The sequence below is a fragment of the Orycteropus afer genome, unplaced genomic scaffold (assembly GCF_000298275.1).
Source record: "Orycteropus afer afer isolate SDZICR_OR568_19922 unplaced genomic scaffold, OryAfe1.0 scaffold00042, whole genome shotgun sequence".
Classification (NCBI taxonomy): domain Eukaryota; kingdom Metazoa; phylum Chordata; class Mammalia; order Tubulidentata; family Orycteropodidae; genus Orycteropus; species Orycteropus afer.
In genome coordinates, this window is record NW_006921629.1 from 16,009,838 (window position 1) to 16,028,034 (window position 18,197).

The 18,197-nt window shown below is 47.4% G+C and overlaps 1 protein-coding gene across 1 annotated transcript in view; it reads right to left on the bottom strand.

Moving 5' to 3' along the window:
* KIF1C (kinesin family member 1C) overlaps positions 1 to 17,886 on the bottom strand; it is a 33,870-nt gene extending 15,984 nt beyond the window's left edge. The window contains exons 1-16 of the mRNA XM_007937525.2: positions 17,781 to 17,886; positions 17,299 to 17,375; positions 16,751 to 16,930; positions 16,035 to 16,100; positions 15,463 to 15,641; positions 15,262 to 15,373; positions 14,749 to 14,826; positions 14,527 to 14,592; positions 14,363 to 14,438; positions 13,791 to 13,869; positions 13,435 to 13,580; positions 9,211 to 9,380; positions 8,966 to 9,045; positions 8,758 to 8,833; positions 2,880 to 2,959; positions 1,903 to 1,997 (exon numbers count right to left, since the gene is read on the bottom strand). Of these exons, the coding sequence (XP_007935716.1) occupies positions 1,903 to 1,997; positions 2,880 to 2,959; positions 8,758 to 8,833; positions 8,966 to 9,045; positions 9,211 to 9,380; positions 13,435 to 13,580; positions 13,791 to 13,869; positions 14,363 to 14,438; positions 14,527 to 14,592; positions 14,749 to 14,826; positions 15,262 to 15,373; positions 15,463 to 15,641; positions 16,035 to 16,100; positions 16,751 to 16,930; positions 17,299 to 17,375; positions 17,781 to 17,886 (1,666 nt within the window). The remainder of the gene's footprint in view (positions 1 to 1,902; positions 1,998 to 2,879; positions 2,960 to 8,757; positions 8,834 to 8,965; positions 9,046 to 9,210; positions 9,381 to 13,434; positions 13,581 to 13,790; positions 13,870 to 14,362; positions 14,439 to 14,526; positions 14,593 to 14,748; positions 14,827 to 15,261; positions 15,374 to 15,462; positions 15,642 to 16,034; positions 16,101 to 16,750; positions 16,931 to 17,298; positions 17,376 to 17,780) is intronic.
* Between the last annotated feature and the right edge of the window lie 311 nt (positions 17,887 to 18,197).

Below are 18,197 nucleotides of genomic sequence, written 5' to 3' on the forward strand. Positions count from 1 at the left end.
GTGGGAGGGGAGCTGCTGCATTGTAAATTTTGGTCAATGACATGAGACAAAGTATATGTGAACTGCTGTATGAAAAGTGAATTTACTCTGTAAATTTTCACCCAAATCCTAATAAAAAAAAAAAAAAAGAATATACACAGCAAACATATACACCAACTCAAGTTTCTACCTGTACATTTCCATGACATTGGTTATGTTGAGTTGTGCAACCATTCTCCTTCCTTTTCCAAGTTGTTACTCCCCCCTTATCATCATATCACTGTCCCCCGAGGTTCCTATCTAATCTTTGGAGTTGCTGTTGTCACTCTGATCTCATACCAACCAAACCAAACCAAACTCACTGCCGTCAAGTCGGATCTGATTCCTAGCGACCCCTCCTTGGGTTTCTGAGGCAGTTACCACTACAGAAGTAGACCGCCCAACCTTCCTTCTGAGGAGTGGCTGGTGTGTTTCAACCGCCAGCCTTCTGGTTAGCAGTCAGATGCCGTAGCAGTCGAAGCCACCAGATGGATCTTAATAGAACATTATGCTCAAGGCAGACATTCTTTACTCATTAAGCTAAACTACTGTTTGGTTTTACAGAGACTTCTGGGGATATTTTTGGTTTAAAATTTAAAGATTATCTTAGGGTAATAGTTTCAGAGGTTCATCCAGCCCCCATGGCTTCAGAAATTCTGGATTCCATAAGAATTTGAAATTCTGTTCTACATTTCCCTCCTTTTAATCAGGATTCTTCTATAGAGTCTTTGATCAAAATGTTCAGTAATGATAGCCAAGCACCATTCATTTCTTCTGTCTCATGGCAAAGGAGGCAGTTGTTCATGCAGGCAATTAGCCACACATCCCATTTCCTCCTCCTACTCCTGCCTCTTCTTCCTCTGTTACTCAGGCAAAAAAAGACCACTTGCTGTGCCATGGATGGCCACTTGCAAGCTTTTAAGATCCCACACACTACACAAAAAACTAGGAGATAGAAAGAAGTACTAAATACGTTATTAGGGCTAGAGTTCCATGAAACTGACCCTAAACCTCCAATTCAAGGAACCAAATCCCATGAGATGTTTGGTTTTACGTAAGCAGGCTCAGCAGCTACTTTTGTGTATGTATGGCACTGTTCCAAATGTATCTATCACACAACTTTGCCAATTCAACTTTTTGCAGGTGTATAATTTATTCACAGCAATTATATCAGTTATGCAAGCCTACCTTAACCAATGTGCTTTTTCCTTCACTGAAAACTGAAATTCAGTATTCCATAGCAACAGCTCTCCTTCCCCCTCCCTCCCATCCCTGGTAGCCACTAATAAATTTTGGTCTGTGTAAATTTCCCTCCACAGGGTTTCTAATGGCCGATTTTTCAAAAGTAGATTCACCAGCTCTTTCTTCTGCTTCACCCTTCAGGCTTGGGATTCCTAACAGCGTTTGTGCTCTGGCCACATATGAGCTGAAAGTTTTGGAACCAGAAGGAAACATGGACAAATGAACTCTGAGAAATGTTTGCAGTCATAACTGGATAGAAGCAGGTTTTTCATAGAGATAAATTCAGATATTCCACTAAAACAAATACAGGTTTTCATAAAAAATGACCAGAGTGCTATTCCAGGCAAAGGAAATCAAGGAGGTAAGTTGAACTCTCTTCTTCACCAAACTCTCACTTCTGGTGTCCCACACTGTTCTGTTTTTGCCTCAAGAACCCTCACCACTCTCTGGCTACTCCACGCGTTTGCACCCTCAGCCTAGGTCCTTGGTATCCGCCCACTGCTTACCCATCCGCTAAGCAAGGATGTGTGGCCTCTTTACACGGCCACACTCCCCAGTACCAGGCCCAGGCCTCTGTGTTCAGCACTGGGCAATGGAACGTGGGGCATCTGGCCATGCCACGCTCACCCCCTCAGCCATTACCTTCTCCGTCCACCTGAGGGATGCTCCGGAACAGGCAGTGTTGCTCGCGGATGAACTGCCCAGTCAGTTTGATGTCCACATCCACCTGGCCGACCCTGGGGAAGCAGCACCAAAACGCTGTGTGTGTGTCAGGCATTTCCAAGCTCCTCAGGAGCATGAGTTCATCCAACTCAATGAGCCAAGCCTCATTGCTCCTGTCTCACAGATCAGGAAACGAAAGCTCAGAGTGGTGAGATAACTTGCCCAAGGCCTCACAGCTGGGCACGGATGAACCTGGGATTGGAGCCCAAGTCTACCTGACTCCAAAGCCCACGTTCCTAAGCCATCACGTTATAGAACAAAGGGGGAATGTCTAGCGATTCCAGGTCACTCACTGAAAGGAACATGGCCTCTCAGCAGAGGCTCCTCCCTCCACCCTTAGGGTTAATCACCCTCATCACTCACTCTCCACCTGGTGGTGGGAGGGAAAGGGGCACCTTCAACCCTTTAACTACAGGAGGTGACCTCAGAGGCACTGAGCCCCGTGGGTTTGTTATCACGAACTGGTAAAGCTGCCTGCCTTCAGCTGCCATGTGGTTACTGCCCTTCAACAACATGGGGCTGGGGCCATGTTTCCTTTCTCTCACCTGGTGAGAGTCCCACCTGAAGGCAATGGTGTCAGGGGCTAGGAATGAAGTGGTATAAAATGTCTCCCACCATCTCTTCTGCCCCAGTAAATAAGGAGCAATCCTCATAAGTACTGAACCCATATGGTCCCAGGAGCCATCTCGCCCTAACCAAATGAGCAGGCAGGGGCAAGACGGCTGCTGGGCCCTCCCAGGAAGCCCAGAGAGCAAGCAGAGCTGTGGGGCAGCTTTCCAGAGATCTGTGGTGTCTCCAGTGAGGTCACCAGGAAAGGGAGTCCCCATCGTGGCTGCCCCTCTGCAACTAAACCCCAAAGGGAGAGGCTGCCCCTCAGGCCACGGAATAAATGCTACCTGGTGACGCCATCTTTGATGTGGTAGAGCAGACATTCGGACATCAGGGGATCTTCGTTCAGATTCACCAGGTGGGGAGTCTGAGGAAGAAGACAGGTGGTCAGGGGAAGAATCTTAAGAGCCAGCCAGGAGGTGCCGCAACAGGAATGGAGGGACAGCGCTTCCTAGACACCCCTCCTGGTTCCAGCACTGCCTGCCACTCTCCCAAGCCCTCACTCTTGGAGAACTCTACTGCCCTCATTACTGCCATTGTCCCTTCTGCCCTGAGGGACCTGAGGAATGACTGTGGTTCCCACCTCTTGCTTGTACCCATTGTCTCTGCTGACCAATTACCCTGGCCAAACCCACTCTCTCTTCACATACAAGGGGGCCCATAAAAATCACTCTCTCCCAAGTTAGCAACCTTTCCTGAGGCCATTTCTGTCAGAAGTACCTAGACCCACCAGTCCTCCTGACTAGAAACCTTGGAACCCACTTGTGCTCTCCTCTTCTTTCCCGACATCCCCTCTGTTCCCAGATTCCATCATTTCTTCCCTCCAAAAGATATCTTGCAAGTTCTGGAGAGTAAGACAGAGACTGGTACTGCCCACCTCTCAGTGCAGCTTGCATTTCTTATAAGCATGTATATTGGAAAAAAAAAAAAAAATTCACTGGCATCGTGTCAATTCCGACTCATAGTGACCCCCTTTGGGTTTCCAAGGCAATAAATGTTTACAAAAGTAGATTGCCCAATCTTCCTTCCACGGAGTGGGTTTGAACCGCCAACCTTCTGATTAGCAGTCAAGCACCTTAGGCTCCTTATGCACATGTATGGCTTCTATAATTAGAGCATAAAAATAAAAAAGTATCACTTCAATTTTCAAACAAACCCATGTCACATCAGACTCCTCCACTCCCTTCCAGCCACCGCCCCTCCCTCAGCCTGCTTCACCTGTGCCCAGATAACTGCACCATCTGCCTGGTGCTGTCCCTGCCAAGCTCACCCAACTCAAATCCATCCCTCACACCTGGCTGATCAAGATGCTGCTCCATGCTGAAAACTCAGCTCATTCCTATCCCAAAAATTATCTTTTCCTGACTTCTGTTTCTCCTGATACCCTTGCCCTCCACAAGCATGTTACTCTGAGCAGCACACAAGTTTTGTTCCCCCTACAGCCCCCTCAGGCCACTGGCTGCCACATCTGCTGCCTCAGCCCACCCCATCTGTCCACCCTACCTATACCATTCAGCCTCAGGTGGTGCCTGACTTCCTGCCATCTCCATGGTCTCCCAGCTCCCAGCTCATACCACATCATGGCCATTTCATTGCTTCTTGGCTCAGACATCTCTGGCTGGTAGCCATGGCCACCTGACTTCAACTCTACTTTGTACCCTGGCCTCCCAGACTCTATGTCAGGGCCAAGCCCCTTTCCCAGCCCCTCTCGCCTTCTCTGTGCTCCCACCCAGTGGACTGCTGAGCACTCACCCCAGAAACAGGCCTGCTACATCCCCAACCAGAGCCCTTCTCCCTAGAACATCCTCCCTCCCAGCCCCACCCCCACCTCCACCTATCAGAATCATTCACTCCCTTCACGTCCCTCATAGTGTCTCAAATGCCACTTCTTCCACGAAGCTTTCCTAAGCCTTCCAACCAAACACAAGATCTCCTGCCTCTGTCCTACAAGGATTTACTGTGGACTTTCTACATGCGAGACCCTGGTGAGGTGCTGGGTAGAACACAGAGATGAGTCAAACCCCAGGGCTGCTGTCACATCAGTAAGGAAACCAGAGTCAACCTGAGGAGATAAGAGTTGGCATGGAAACACTGTGACAAGTGAGAGGCTAATGCCTCGTAACAGCATTTCTGATCTTTTCATTCTCTCCCAGAGTTCATTTGTTCACTCATTCTTTTGCTCCCAGATTGCTGAGTGCTGCCGGGAGCTCCCGTGCAAAGACAAAGTGAAGAACTATGAGAGCTCAGGGGGATCAGGAGACTCTGTGAAAGACAGCACTTGAACTGGTCATTGACAGTAAGGAGAATGTAGACATGCAGAAGGAAGAGTGAGCCAGAAGAAGGAAGAGTCTCAACACAAGCCCAGAGGCAGGAAGGCACAAGGTGTTAAGGGAGAACAGCCAGTAGATGGGTCCCCAACCGTGGACAGTGAGCTCAAGGCTGTGCCTGGTGGATGCAATGTACATCCATGTGTCTGTCGCCCATGCTGCACCCCAATGCTTCACCTCCCCAGGGATGCTCAGGCCTCCTCCCCATACTGCAGTGCCAGACCTGCTCTGGGAATGGCAATACTGATGGGTTCTGGGAGCTGAAAAGGGTAAGTCTCCAGGGAGAGAGGACATGATTTAGGGCAGTGTTTTTCAATCTTTGCTCAGCCCTGAAACTCTTTGTTCACGTGAAACCTTACCTAGAAGGCCAGTACATAAAGCAGGTAAGGAGAGAGCTACTCAGGTCGAAGCTGGAGTTGGGACCCAGAGTCTACTCCTGCCTTTTCCTGCGGTCCCTGTGAAGAAAGCTCTAAGCCAGGTCTGAAAACCTGATTTAAGAAAAGTCCATAGGCCTGGTGGAGGGGTTCCAGAAAGAGGAGGCTTTCCCTAAGGGTCTTTCCTCTCTCCAAGACAAACTAGCTTTTCCCCTAGAACTCAATTCCCCATTTGATTACTCCTGGGTTGGAGACACCACTACCAAACCTATCCCATATAATTCTAAAACCTCTCCGTTGTGAAATACACATGCCTTTTAAACTATTAGAATTATATTCATCCACCTGGAGAAAAACGTAAGATTAAACTACTCTGGATACTTTTTTCACCAATCAGATTGCAAAGAGTCTGGTAACTCAGAATGCTGATGAGGGTGAAGGACTGCTGTCATGTTGCTCTTGGAAGTGCAGACTGGTAATGGTTATAACCTTTTAACTGGCTACCATTTGACCCAAAATCTCCTAGACAAGAGACCTATCTATAAGACTACCCTACCCCTTGTAAGAACAGAATATCTGCACAGGGAGAACAGTATTTGCACAGGGAGATAGCTCAGGGGGCAGGAATGCATAGGAAAGAAAGACACAGGGAAGAGGTAACTACAGGGAAGTGGGAAGAGAGCTGTTACCTTGTGAGGACTGCAGTCGATGTCATGAATATGAACTGCTATATGGAAAATGAATTTGCTCTGTAAACTTTCACCCAAATCACAATAAAACTAAAAAAACGAACAACTATCTCTTATAGCATTGTAGTAGCAAAGAACTGGAAACAATCTAAACATCCATGGTGGGAAGCTGATTAAACAAATTACCTACATCCATACAATGGAAAATTCTAACACTGTGGGGGGGAAAATGAGACAACTTCAATACCGGTATGAATAGAACTCAGATATGTTGTTATGTGAAAAAAGGAAAATGTAAGACACGCAGCCACTACTAAAAAGGGAGGATGTCTGTGTGTCTGTCTCTCTGTATGTGTACATTTATACAGTGAAACCTGTGAAAGCCAAACTCAACAGGACTGCCTTGTTTTTCCAGATCTCGCAAGCTTTCCACCTTTGACGGAATGCAGTCTTATCACTTTTCTGTTGTTTGTTTCAGTAGAAAATATTTCAGTTTTCCTTCTCTGACAGGTCTCTGCCTTACACAGGTTCTGGCTCTTGCAGGTTTTCAGTATAATCATATATATAAACCCACCGCCGTGGCATCAATTCTGACTCACAGAGACCTTACAGGACAGAGTAGAACTGCCCCATAGGGATACAAAAGCTATAAATCTTACAGAAGCAGATTGCCTCATCTGTCTCCCACAGAGTGGTTGGTGGGTTCGAACTGCCAACCTTTGGTTAATAGCTGAATGCATTAACGACTATGCCACCAGAGCTTCTAATTACATGTAGTACGTGCCTGCACAGGACTGGATTCTCTAGAAGAACACTTCAGGCACTGATAATAGAGGTTGCCTCTAGGAGGGAAGCCTGGGGCGGGGGGAGGAGGAAGGAGATTTACTCTTCACAGTACATACCTGTTAGCACTATTTGAATGTTCTTTCTGGTGTGTATTAACTTTTCAAAAGAATAATAAAAAACACAACAGAAATTCCCTCCCTTTGGTCTCTGGGCTTTGGCAGGTGGCATCTCCAGTGCTGAGTCAAGCCCTACAGGGAAGAAACTCCTAGCCCACCAGTTTCCCCAACCTTTCTGCCTTTTTTCTACCCCTGGTAGAAATGCCTCAGGTGCCAGATACCCTCAGGGGCTTGATAGCATGCTGAGAGTCACCTGCAGCACCTCCTCTTCTCTAGATCTGGCTGGGTCCTAGGAAGGTCTGGCTCCCTCAGAAGAACCCAAAAGCCCTGCAAGCCAGCCTTGTACCAGGCCCTTGGTGCCCCGCCTACCACTCTCAACCATCCACCACCGCTCTCCTGCTCCTTTGCTATGCCTCCCCCAGACCAGGCAAGCCCGACTCCTTTTTTCAGATCCCTGTTCAATGATCTCTGCTTGCTCAGTTGCCCAGATGGGCTTGACCTTACAAAACCAAGAACTGGACACCTCCGTCAGGTGGCCCCTAGTGACACTGTCTGCACCAGAGTCCAGTGTATCTGACTTGAGGGCCTGATCCTTTTCTGTTTCATACCACGGACCAAACAGGCTTGGCTGGTTCTCCTGTGATACTCGAAGTTCCTGCTCTGCTCAAAGCACACATCATCCATTTATCAGCACATACAACAGGTACAGCTGTGCAGGCCATTCACAGCCTCTGTCTGTTCTGATTGGTCGGCCCTTGGGCCATGCTGGTCATTAAACATTATTAATATCATCCCTGCCTCCAACTCAGCCTAGTTACTCCTGCTTCCTTCCTTTCTCTCAGCCAGGATTTACTGAGCACACGCTACATGGCAGGCAGTCACCAGGTGCTGGTGTGCCCCACCCAGCCCCAAACACTGCCAACACATCCTGTGTTTGCTTAGTCTGGTGATCTTCCTGCTCCTCCAGACCCCCTGAACCCAATTCATCTTTCAGGCTCCACTTTCCAAACCACCTTTTCCAGGAGACCTCGTCTATCTCCAGACCACACTGATGCTTCCATCTTTAAACCCCTAGCTGCATTTATGATCACCATCTTACAGTTTAGTGCTTACTCCTCCTCTATTCCCTTTATAGCCTTATGTTCCCAAATTATCCTTTTAAAAATGTTTTAAAAATGTACTTTTTAAGGTTGGTTGGTTTGGTTTTTTTGAGTAGGTAATACATGAACAGGGTACCAAGTTCCAATGATACAAGGGTATGTGGTAAGTCTCTTTCCCATTCCTGGGTGGTGCAAATGGTTAATGTGCTTGGCTATTAGCCAAAAAGTTGAAAGTTCAAGTCTACCCAGAGGCACCTGGGAAGAAAAACTTGGCAATCTACTTCTAGAAACTCAGCCATTGAAAACCCTATGGAGCACAATCCTACTCTGACACACATGGGTCCCATGACTTGGAAGCCACTCAATAGCAACTGGTTAACTGGTTTTCTCTAACTGGTTTCTTATGAATTCATTCAGAAATTAACTCCACATGTAAACTAACATACACATGTGTGAGTTTATGTTTGTAAAAATCTATTCTAAGCAGCTCTTGAAATTCCCCCAAAGGCAACCGCAGGAACCATCCTTGGTTCCCTAGAGTCCCTGGCCCCAGGTACTTCTTACACACTTGCTCTCTGGCTGACTCAGATGGACAGAGGGAGCAGACAGGGTGGTCAGACAATACAGAAAGGAGGTAGCAGAGGAGGGGACAGCGATAATGCAGAGGCAATTTAGAGACCTCAGGGGAAGAGACCAGAGACTCACCAACCTGCCACCCAACCCTGTTCTCTAAGCATCCTGAGAGCACCCTCCTTACCCAATCCTTCACTCACCTTCTTTGGAGAGAAGACGCCCACGGTTCCTCCATCCTCTCTCACGGCCACCCCCATCTCAGCTAGCAAGGCTTCTCTGTGGGCAAAAGAGAGGCAAGCATTGATCTTATCATTGAGAACCCCCCAACCTCCTTCCTTGGTGGGGCTTGACTTTTCCTCTCCACCTCACCCCTTCTAGGCCTGAGCTATCAGCCCCAACCCCTCATACCTCTCCATTCTCAGGGCTTCAGTCTTGCGTAGCTTTTCCTCCCAGGTCTCGTTCAGCTCAGCTATAATCTTCTCTGTCTCCTAGGGGCACAAGGATGGACAGAAACCAGCATAGTCAGGGACAAGCATCTACCAGGAGGGCCATACTACCCCTGGGATTCCTTCTTCCTCTGCAACCCCTGGCTTTAGAGAAATAAGTTCCAGGAGCCCCCAAACCCCATGCCTCTGTCAGCTCCAGCCTCCCACCTGCAGCCGCTCCATGGCCTCCTCAGGCCCAATCTGGGGCTCAGCATTAGGGGAGAATGACGGCTCCAGCTCTCCATTGTGTGTAGGGGGAGATGAGGGTGAAGGTGGAGCAGGGGAAGTTGAGATAGCCGGCAGAGCACCTCCAGGACTCCCCTCTTCCACCTTCAGGCCTAGGGCGGAAAAAGAAGTAAAAGAGCAAGAATGAGGAAATATGGAACTAATCAGATCACAGTGAGAGCCAGGAGCTTCACAGAGGACCAGTACGTACAGGACCGCAGAAGACATCTGGTCAACCTCCCACCAGGCAGGGACTCCTTCTACAGTTACTATGTGCTGTCACGTAGATTCTGACTTATGGCAACCCCACAGGACAAAGGAGAACTGCCCCATGAGGTCTCCTAGGCTACACTCTTTACAGGAACAGATCACCAGGTCTTCTCTCCCATGGAGTGACTGGTATGTTCACACCACCACCCTCTCAGTTAGCTGCCAGGTGATTAACCGTTGCACCCCCAGGGCTCTTTCCCCCTAGTGTTGTTACTGTTATTAGGTGTCATCCAGTCAGTCAGAACAAATGCTGCCTCGTCCTGAGCCATCCTGGCGCTTGCTACTGCGTTTGAGCCCATTGTTGCAGCCACTGTGTCAATCTGTTTCATTGAGGGTCGTCTTCTTTTTCAAACATGATGTCCTTTTCCAGGGACTGAGCCCTCTCAATAACATGGCCAAAGTATGTGAGACAAAGTTTCTTCATCCTCCAAGGAGCATTTTTGCTGTACTTCTTCCAAAACAGATGCAGTTGTTCTTCTGGCAGTCCATGGTATATGCAATATTCTATGCTAATGCTCTAATTTAAAGGCACAGATTCTTCAGTCTTCCTTGTTTATTGTGCAGATTTTGCATGTATATGAGGCAACTGAAAATATCACAGCTTGGGTTAGGAGCACCTTAGTCCTCAAAGTGACATCTTTGGTTTTGAAAACTTTAAAGAGTTCTTTTGCAGCAGATTTGTCCAATGCAATACATCATTTGATTTGCTGACTGCTGCTTCCATGGACAATGACTGTGGACACAGGTAAAATGAAATCCTTGACAATGTCGGTATTTTCTGTATTTATCATGATGCATATCAGTCCAGTTCTAAGGAATGTTGTTTTCTTTATGTTCAGGTGTAATTCATACTGATCTTCATCAGTAAGTGCTTCAAGTCCTCTTCACATTCAGTAAGCAAGGTTGTGTTATCTGCAAATAGTAGGTTGTTAATGAGTCTTCCTCCAGTCCTGATGCTACATTCTTCATAGAGTCCAGCTCCTCAGATTATTTATTAAGTATCGGATCGAATAAATATGGTAAAAAAATACAACCCTGGCACACAAATGGGCATCCAGTATCTGTTTGTACCCCTCCAGGAATGGATATCTCCCTGAAACAGCTTTTATTAAACAGAAAAGCAGAATTGCAACACAAGCTTTAAATGCTTGTAAATTAGGTCACAAAAGAGATGCAAAATGTTTGCAATATGACTATATGTATTCACACAAAGTCACTGAACAAATGATACTAACATCAATATAATCATAAGATTATTCCATGATTAAAAGTAGCTCAAATCTAATAACCATGAACTGTTAATCAATGGATCTCTCTTCCTATTATAATTAACATTTTAACATTACTTCTGATAATGAAATGGAATCTACAACTGAATTTTTAAAAACTGCTTAGTAAAAAGATGCCTGAAAATCTATAAACCAAACAGCTGGACTTACAGAAAATTCTGGGGAGAAGTGGTAAGATAAAATACTGAGATTATTAATATACATGAAAAATTTTCCCATTATGTTCATGATTCTGATACTAATACACTCTTAAGAGTTTTTGCAAAAGATGATCTTCTAGATGCTATAAATAAACTTTAAGAGACCAAACTCTTTGTAACTGTTCTCCTCCAGATGTGGTTTACATTATGTTGTTGTTGTTATGTGCCGTCAAGTGGGACCCACTCATAGCGATCCCTCTTTGGGTTTCCCAGGCAGTATCACTACGGAAGTAGATTGCCCCATCTTCCTTCCGATACATTATGTTAGTCAGACTTAATCCACGTTCATGTATGTTGTAACCCAAAAGACCTTATCTGTAGAGATGACAACACAAATCTGGAACAAAAACAGAGAGTTGGTCACTACTGCTTACCAACTATGTTTTCCACCCTATTCCTATGTTCCCCAAGATTTTTTTACTTTGAACACACAACTGGGAGCTCATTTTTTTCAGATACCATTTTTTGCAGACGGAAGTACTGAACAGCAAACCTTCCCAATTTTAAAATTCATAGTTTCAAAGAATAATCTTCATTTTTATAGTAAGAGAAAAAACAACAGCTCCTATCTTATTACTAAATATAACAAATGACAGGCCCTAGCTGAAAAAGTTGTTTTGATTAAGTTTCAATAATGAGTTCACATTACTCTCATAAAATATTAACTATTATTAAAATTACTTTTTATAAATGTGGAACTATCCTTTCTCCTAAGGGAAAGGAAAATGGGAAGGAAGAGGCAAATGGAAAAGAGGCACAAGATGGTGGACAGGTACATAAAAGCTGTGCATTAGCACATGACTCTGTCATTTTTTCACAACACAGTAGTTATTTTCTTGTATCATCTTTTACTATTCCTATAATGAGACAGTTCTAACCTAAAAAAGCAAACTGAAAAAAACATTCATTTTCAAGTTTTCATAAATATATGCAATTCTAATTATAAAGTCTCTACAATACATTTGCACATTTTCATAGACTAACATAATACACAAACTCAGAGAAGTCTGTTACGCTCTTAATTTTGCCTAGATCTGCCATTATCTTCATAAATATTCAATGACGCCCACAAACAAAGGTACTGTAACTTTTGAAATCTATCCAAGTTTTAAAGAAAAAATTCCAGCAGCAATTCCATAAAACACAGAGGACATCAACCTCTTACTTTCTTTTGCTCTTTATGTCAGTTGTTTGAAAAACACTAGAAGCTGATATAAGGTTTTCGATGTATTGTCCAAGAACTTGGTTTTCTGATTTTAGCTTCAGATTTTCTTCCTTAATTGCATCTACTCTTGCAGAAAGATCTTCAAGTGTGTGTTGGAATTCTAACACCTGATTAATAAGTCGTGTTTTTTCCTCCAGTTCTACCTGATTTTCAGCGTCAACTGCATTCATGTCAGCGTTCATCATCTTGGGTAACAAACTTTTGGGCCTTGGATACAAAATCCTTGATGAATGTCTGCTGTTTGAGGAGCTGGAGCGGGAAGGGGATATCTCATTTTTGAATGACCTAGTCCCTTCCACTGAGTTGAAATCTGCCTCATGTTTTTACTTCTGCTCCCTGGGATAAAAGAGACCTCATGTTTTTTTTCCTCTGCATGACAACCCTTCAAACGTTGGAAGGCAGGCATCAGTTCTACCTTATCCTTCTCTTGCCAAAAATTGACAGCTTTATTCCTCATTCTGTTCCATACATGGTTCCAAGTCCCTCAGCATACTGACTGTCCTCAATAGGACGGACCCAAGACTAAATGACATACTGGCCAATGTTGCTTACACATCTTCTCATATGGATGTTGCTTTGCTCAGTGAGGCTGTTATGTTATGTGCCACTGAGTCAGCCCCGACTCACAGTGACCCCTCCTTGGGTTTCTGAGGCGGTATCACTATGGAAATAGATTGCCCAACCTTCCTTCCGTGGAGTGGCTGGTGGGTTTGAATCTCCAGCCTTCTGGTTAGCAGTCAAGTGCTTTAGGCACTACGCTACCAGAGCTCCTATCAGTGAGGCTGAGCATTACATTTTAAAACTATTCCACTGTTATGCTTATGACCAACTAAAATCCTGACATTTCTACAAAAACTACCCCAAGGCAGGTACCCCACGAGCTTATTCTTTATGATTTATTTTTTTGAACCATAAATGCAAAACCTGGCATTTATTCCTGCTTCTGTCATTTTATTAGTTCCAGGAGCCTATCAAGGTCCCTCTGAATCCTGACTCTCCCTGAAGAATCAGTCCCTCCCAAACTTACAACATCTGAAGGCATGAGAAATCTCATCTCCACTGCAGCACCCACATCAGAGAGCATGACGGGCTTCATGGTAGGGAGTCCCTCCCTGGTCCCAGGATTAGGCAAAGGCAAGTGAGGCAGGACACTGCTGAGCTGCCCCTCCACTGGAAACCCTACCTCCCAGGGCAGAGGCTGAGAGCCCCTGAGCCATCAGAAGTTCCCGTAGCCGAGCCACCTCCTCCTGAAGCTCTCGGATTAGCCGGGCATTTGGGTCCTCATTGATGACGGCATTACAGCGGATCTGCTTGGTGCGATCAGCATACCTGGAGTGAGGAGGGAGAGACAAGGTGGGTGAGGCCCACAGGGGAACCCTTGGTCTGGGTTCTATTTCCTTCTCTCCTTCCCAGATCTCAAGATATTGGGACTGGGTTGAGGTCCACCATGTCTCATGTGCAGGATCCTGGGTAACCAGCCTCTGAGTTCCCAGCACTTTTCATATGCTGCCCCACACCTGCCAGAGCCTGAAGCCCCACCTGAGAGTGCTAAGAGTCTCCTCATAGTTGATGTCAGCAGGGCTCAGGGCTGCAATCATTGCTGTCCGTGAGTTCCCACCTACAATGGGAGACAGAAGAAAAGCTTCTGGTTCCTAAGAAAAGTCAGACTGGATCATGGGATCAAGTGAGCCTCAATGCCCAGGTAGGGTCTGACAGGGTTCCTGTCTGAGGTAGGATGAAGCTAAGAGCTGTGGAGCTAACCATGAAATCTGAGGGTCAGAGGGAGGGGAATGAGGTCACGGAGACATCAGGGATTGCTGGGGCAGTCACAGAGCAGTGGGAGGGGGATGAAGTCAGCAGTGGGTCAGGAGTAGCCAGGTCAATGAGGCCCTTGGCTTGGCAGAGGAAGTGAGGCCTTGATCTCAGCATCAGGAAGTCTTTGAAAGATTTTTCTTGGGCAGTGGGAAAAGTGAAACAAATGTGGGACAGTAGTCAGTGGGACAACTGAAAACTTGGGATTCTAGGGTGGCAAAGGGATTTGTCAGATGAATCAAAAGGAGTTAGTGGGATGGAAGCAGGGTCAGCAAAGAGAGAGAGGAGGAGCCCCTCACCCAAATTCTCCTTGAGCAGCCAGGTGAGCACAGAGTCCCTGTAAGGGATAAAATCCGACTTCCGCTTCTTTGATTGCTAGGGATGGAAGGGGGAGGGTCAGGGTGGGCCACCCCCTTTGCCTCCTTTCCCAGAGCCCCTTCGCTTCCTGACCCCCAGGCCTTACCATATCTGCAAGGGCCGAGATCACCTTCCCTAAAGTTGTCAGGGATTTATTGATGTTGGCACCTTCCTAGAAAGGAATGAGGAACATAAGGAATGAGAATCTCCTCTCCCAACTGAATCTACTTCCCCAACCTCCTCGGCCCAACCTGAGTCCCAGGTTAAGATGTGAGACCTCTGCACACAGCCCCAACACTGCCCTCTCTACCCTCCTAAGTCCCCTCACCTTCAGGCGCATGCCTCGGGCCCCCGAGGAGTCAGCTCGCTCACTCCCAGCAAGGTCCACCAAACTGATCTTACTAACCTGGGGTCAGAGGAAAGAGGCAGGAGGTGACTGGGCTCTGTGGGAGATGGGGCAAGGAAGCTGGGGGAATATCCGGCAGGATACTGGCAAAGGAGAAAAGCCAAGAGGGATGCGGAAAAGCAGCAAGAGGAAAGGGAAGACATAAAGGCAAGAGTGAGGAGCTGGCTACCCATTCATTTGTTCACTTATTCATTTACAGATGTTTATATGCCCATTATGTGTCAGGACAAGGGACACAGTGGATCCAAGCCCTGCTTTCAGATGTCTAATAAGAAGGAAAAAACAGCAAACAAGAGACTGTAGCACAGAGATCTGGTGGGAGGACAGGGAACTGCAGAAGCCTGAGGGAGGCACCCACCCAGCATGGTCAGAGAGTGAGGGACCCGTTACATCATAGCCCTGTCACCGGGGGGGGGTTGGTGATGGGGCTCCCACCTTCTCCGAGTCCAGCCCAGTAAGCTGATCATGGCTACGCTGTGTAAAGACAATGGTGAAGACAGCATGGGAACGGCTACTGGTCTCATTCATGTTGGTGGCAGCCACGGTCCTGGGAGGAGAAAGAAGGGTCAGTGGGGTCCTGCCTCTCCCCTTCCCAACCCTGGCTCCCTTTCCCTACAATCTGTCAGCCTGCCTCACCGCGCCTTATTGCCACAGTCCATGAGGTCAGCAATATCTGCATAGGAGGTCACAGCCAATTTAGACAGGTCCTGAACGTAGGGGCCGAGGATGGGGTGTTCCCGAACCCGCAGAGAGCCCCGACTCTTGGGGTTCAAGAGGTCTCGTACTCGTTCACAATAGATCTCCATATAGCTCACCTGAGGGAGAAGCAAACAAGAAATAACAAAGCTGCAACAATACTGACAAGGACACTAGCTCTAAACTCCATTGGACAGGTAATTGCAGCTAACATATAGTGAGCATTTCCTATGCACCAGGCATGATGCTAAGCATCTTGCATTTGCTTGCTCATTTGATTAAACAACCCTAGGAGATGGGTCCAATTGTTATCTCCATTTCACAGATGAACATACTCAGGTCCTGAGAGATTAAATCATTTGCTCGAAGTCACAGTTTATTAGTGGCAGAGCCAGGACTGGATCCCAGGCTGACTCCAGACACTGTCCTCAGTCTTATTCATTCGGGTCTCCTGCCTCCCTGCCCAGGGAAATCTCACCCTTCCCACACCTGCTACTGAGACCTAGGCTTACCTCCACAGAATAGGACAGCTGGGCACTCTGGTTCTTACTAACACGGGAGAAGAGGTCCTCACAGAGCTGGGGGAAGAGAGATGTACCACTGTAGCTTCTGTTCAAGCACACCTACTGCGTTCAGCACCAGGCCCAGCCCTGTCCCACAAGACCCTGTTTAAGCTTTATCCCAAACTTCGGAGGGAGGGATCACTGCCATTTTACAGATGGGAAAACTGAACCTTTGAGAGGTTGCTCAGGGTCACAGAGCTAGCATTCAGTATGCCAGGATGCAAACCCAGGTATCCTGACTCCAAAGCCTAAGCACAAGGCCCTATGCTACACAGCCCCAAACAATTATGGTCAATTCTTAACTATCCACAACCAGTGTTTTTTATAGGCAAAACCTTGACTACAGTATATAAACCTATGTGGGAATTAAACCCACAAGTAATTATGAGACAAACTCCAACAGTAGTAAATGGTAGAAGCAAGATTCAAGTCCAAGGCTCTCTGACTTGACTCTTTTACCTGAATCTTGCTGTCTCAGGTGGGGGAAAAGACCCTCTCCCCAAAGGGTCTAGGTTATAACCATACCCTCCATCACATCCCCTACCACCATCAGCCTCAGCCAGCCAGGTCTCTGCTCTACAATCCTTAGATCCTGTTCTTGTTCTCCTAGACAGTAGCTGCTGTTGCTCCCATTCTGGCTACCCTGCCAGGTTCCAGGTATGTACCTGGGGCACGATGCCCTGCTGCCCAGGGTCCTGCCGCCCCATCATGGTATAGGATTTCCCAGCCCCGGTCTGCCCATAGGCAAAGATGCACACATTGTAGCCTTCGAAGGCATGGAGCAGCATTTCTTCTCCAATGTCCCGATATACCTGTTGCTGAGATGCAAACTGGGGGTCCTCGATCTGTGGAAGAGGGTAGAAAAAAACAGCAAAGAGCCCTGGATGACTGTATCCTTAGTTTCTAGATCCTAAGAGTCCTACCCTCAGTATCAGTGACTGCCCAAAGGTCTTGCCCACCCCGCCAATCATGTCTTAATCATCCCTGAAAATCCTACCCAACTCCCTGCCAATCCTAATTACCCCAAGGGGTTCTGCCTCCCCCATCATGTTCCCAATCACTATCTAAGGATCTTGCCCACTAATCCCCACCCAGGGATCCTAGTCCTCCCAACCAAGCCCCTGGAAGTCAATTTCCCAGCAATGTCCCCTCCCCAGGACCCAAATCCCCCACTCCCCACTGCTTAGCTCCTTCTCTAGTCCAATGAACTTACGGAGGTGTGTGACCAGTAGGAGTAGTCGAAGGTGAAGCTTTTGGGGGCATCCTTGCCCTGTTTGGGATTGATGATAGCTGAGAGGGCAGGAGAAGGCAAAGAGAGGAAGACCAAGGTCAGGTACTCCCAACCTCTGCCCATACCCCACAAGACCCTGGAATCCAGGTGCTCACTCTCCACCTCTGTCCTAGTCATCTCTCCCCTTTAATACTCCCCACCCCCTCCAGTCACCAAAGCTAATTTTGGCTTCCTAGGACCCGCCCCCACCGAGCTGCCTCTCTGGATTGGGCAATGGAGGGCTCTAGGCCAACAGTTCCCCTCCCAGGGGCACAGAAAGGCCAGCCTGCCCCAGCACCACCCTTACACTAGCACCTGCTCTGTGCCCAGCACAGCCCTGCCCCTAGTTTGGCCTGGTGGGACTAGCTCGTGTGGTAGACACAGCTTTCCCTGCCATGCCTAGCCAGGCTCTGGGACACACTCACAGGTGGTATTGCCCTGCATGCTGACCACACACTTGGCATCCTGGCTGGTCTCACGGGCGTTGAAGGGCCGAACCCTCACTGCCACTTTCACTGAGGCACCAGCCATGGTTCCAGATACTCCCACCCTCCTCAGCTGGAGGACAGAGAAGAAAAGGGTGGTTAGAGCTCCTCAGGGGACCTAGACATTGCCTCCTAACTTCTTCTAAGAACCAAGCTTCCCATCCTCTTTCACCAGCTATGTAGCCTTTCAAGGACCCAGTTCCTACTCCCCTGGCCTACCTCCCAAATGTCACTCTCCTGAGGGAATCCCAAAGATGTTCCTGCCTCTTTCCCCAACCATATCCCAGCTTACAGAGACCTGGGCATTCAGCTCAGTTACCTGGTGTCCTGGCCCCAGATCAGTGGGGCTGTATCAGT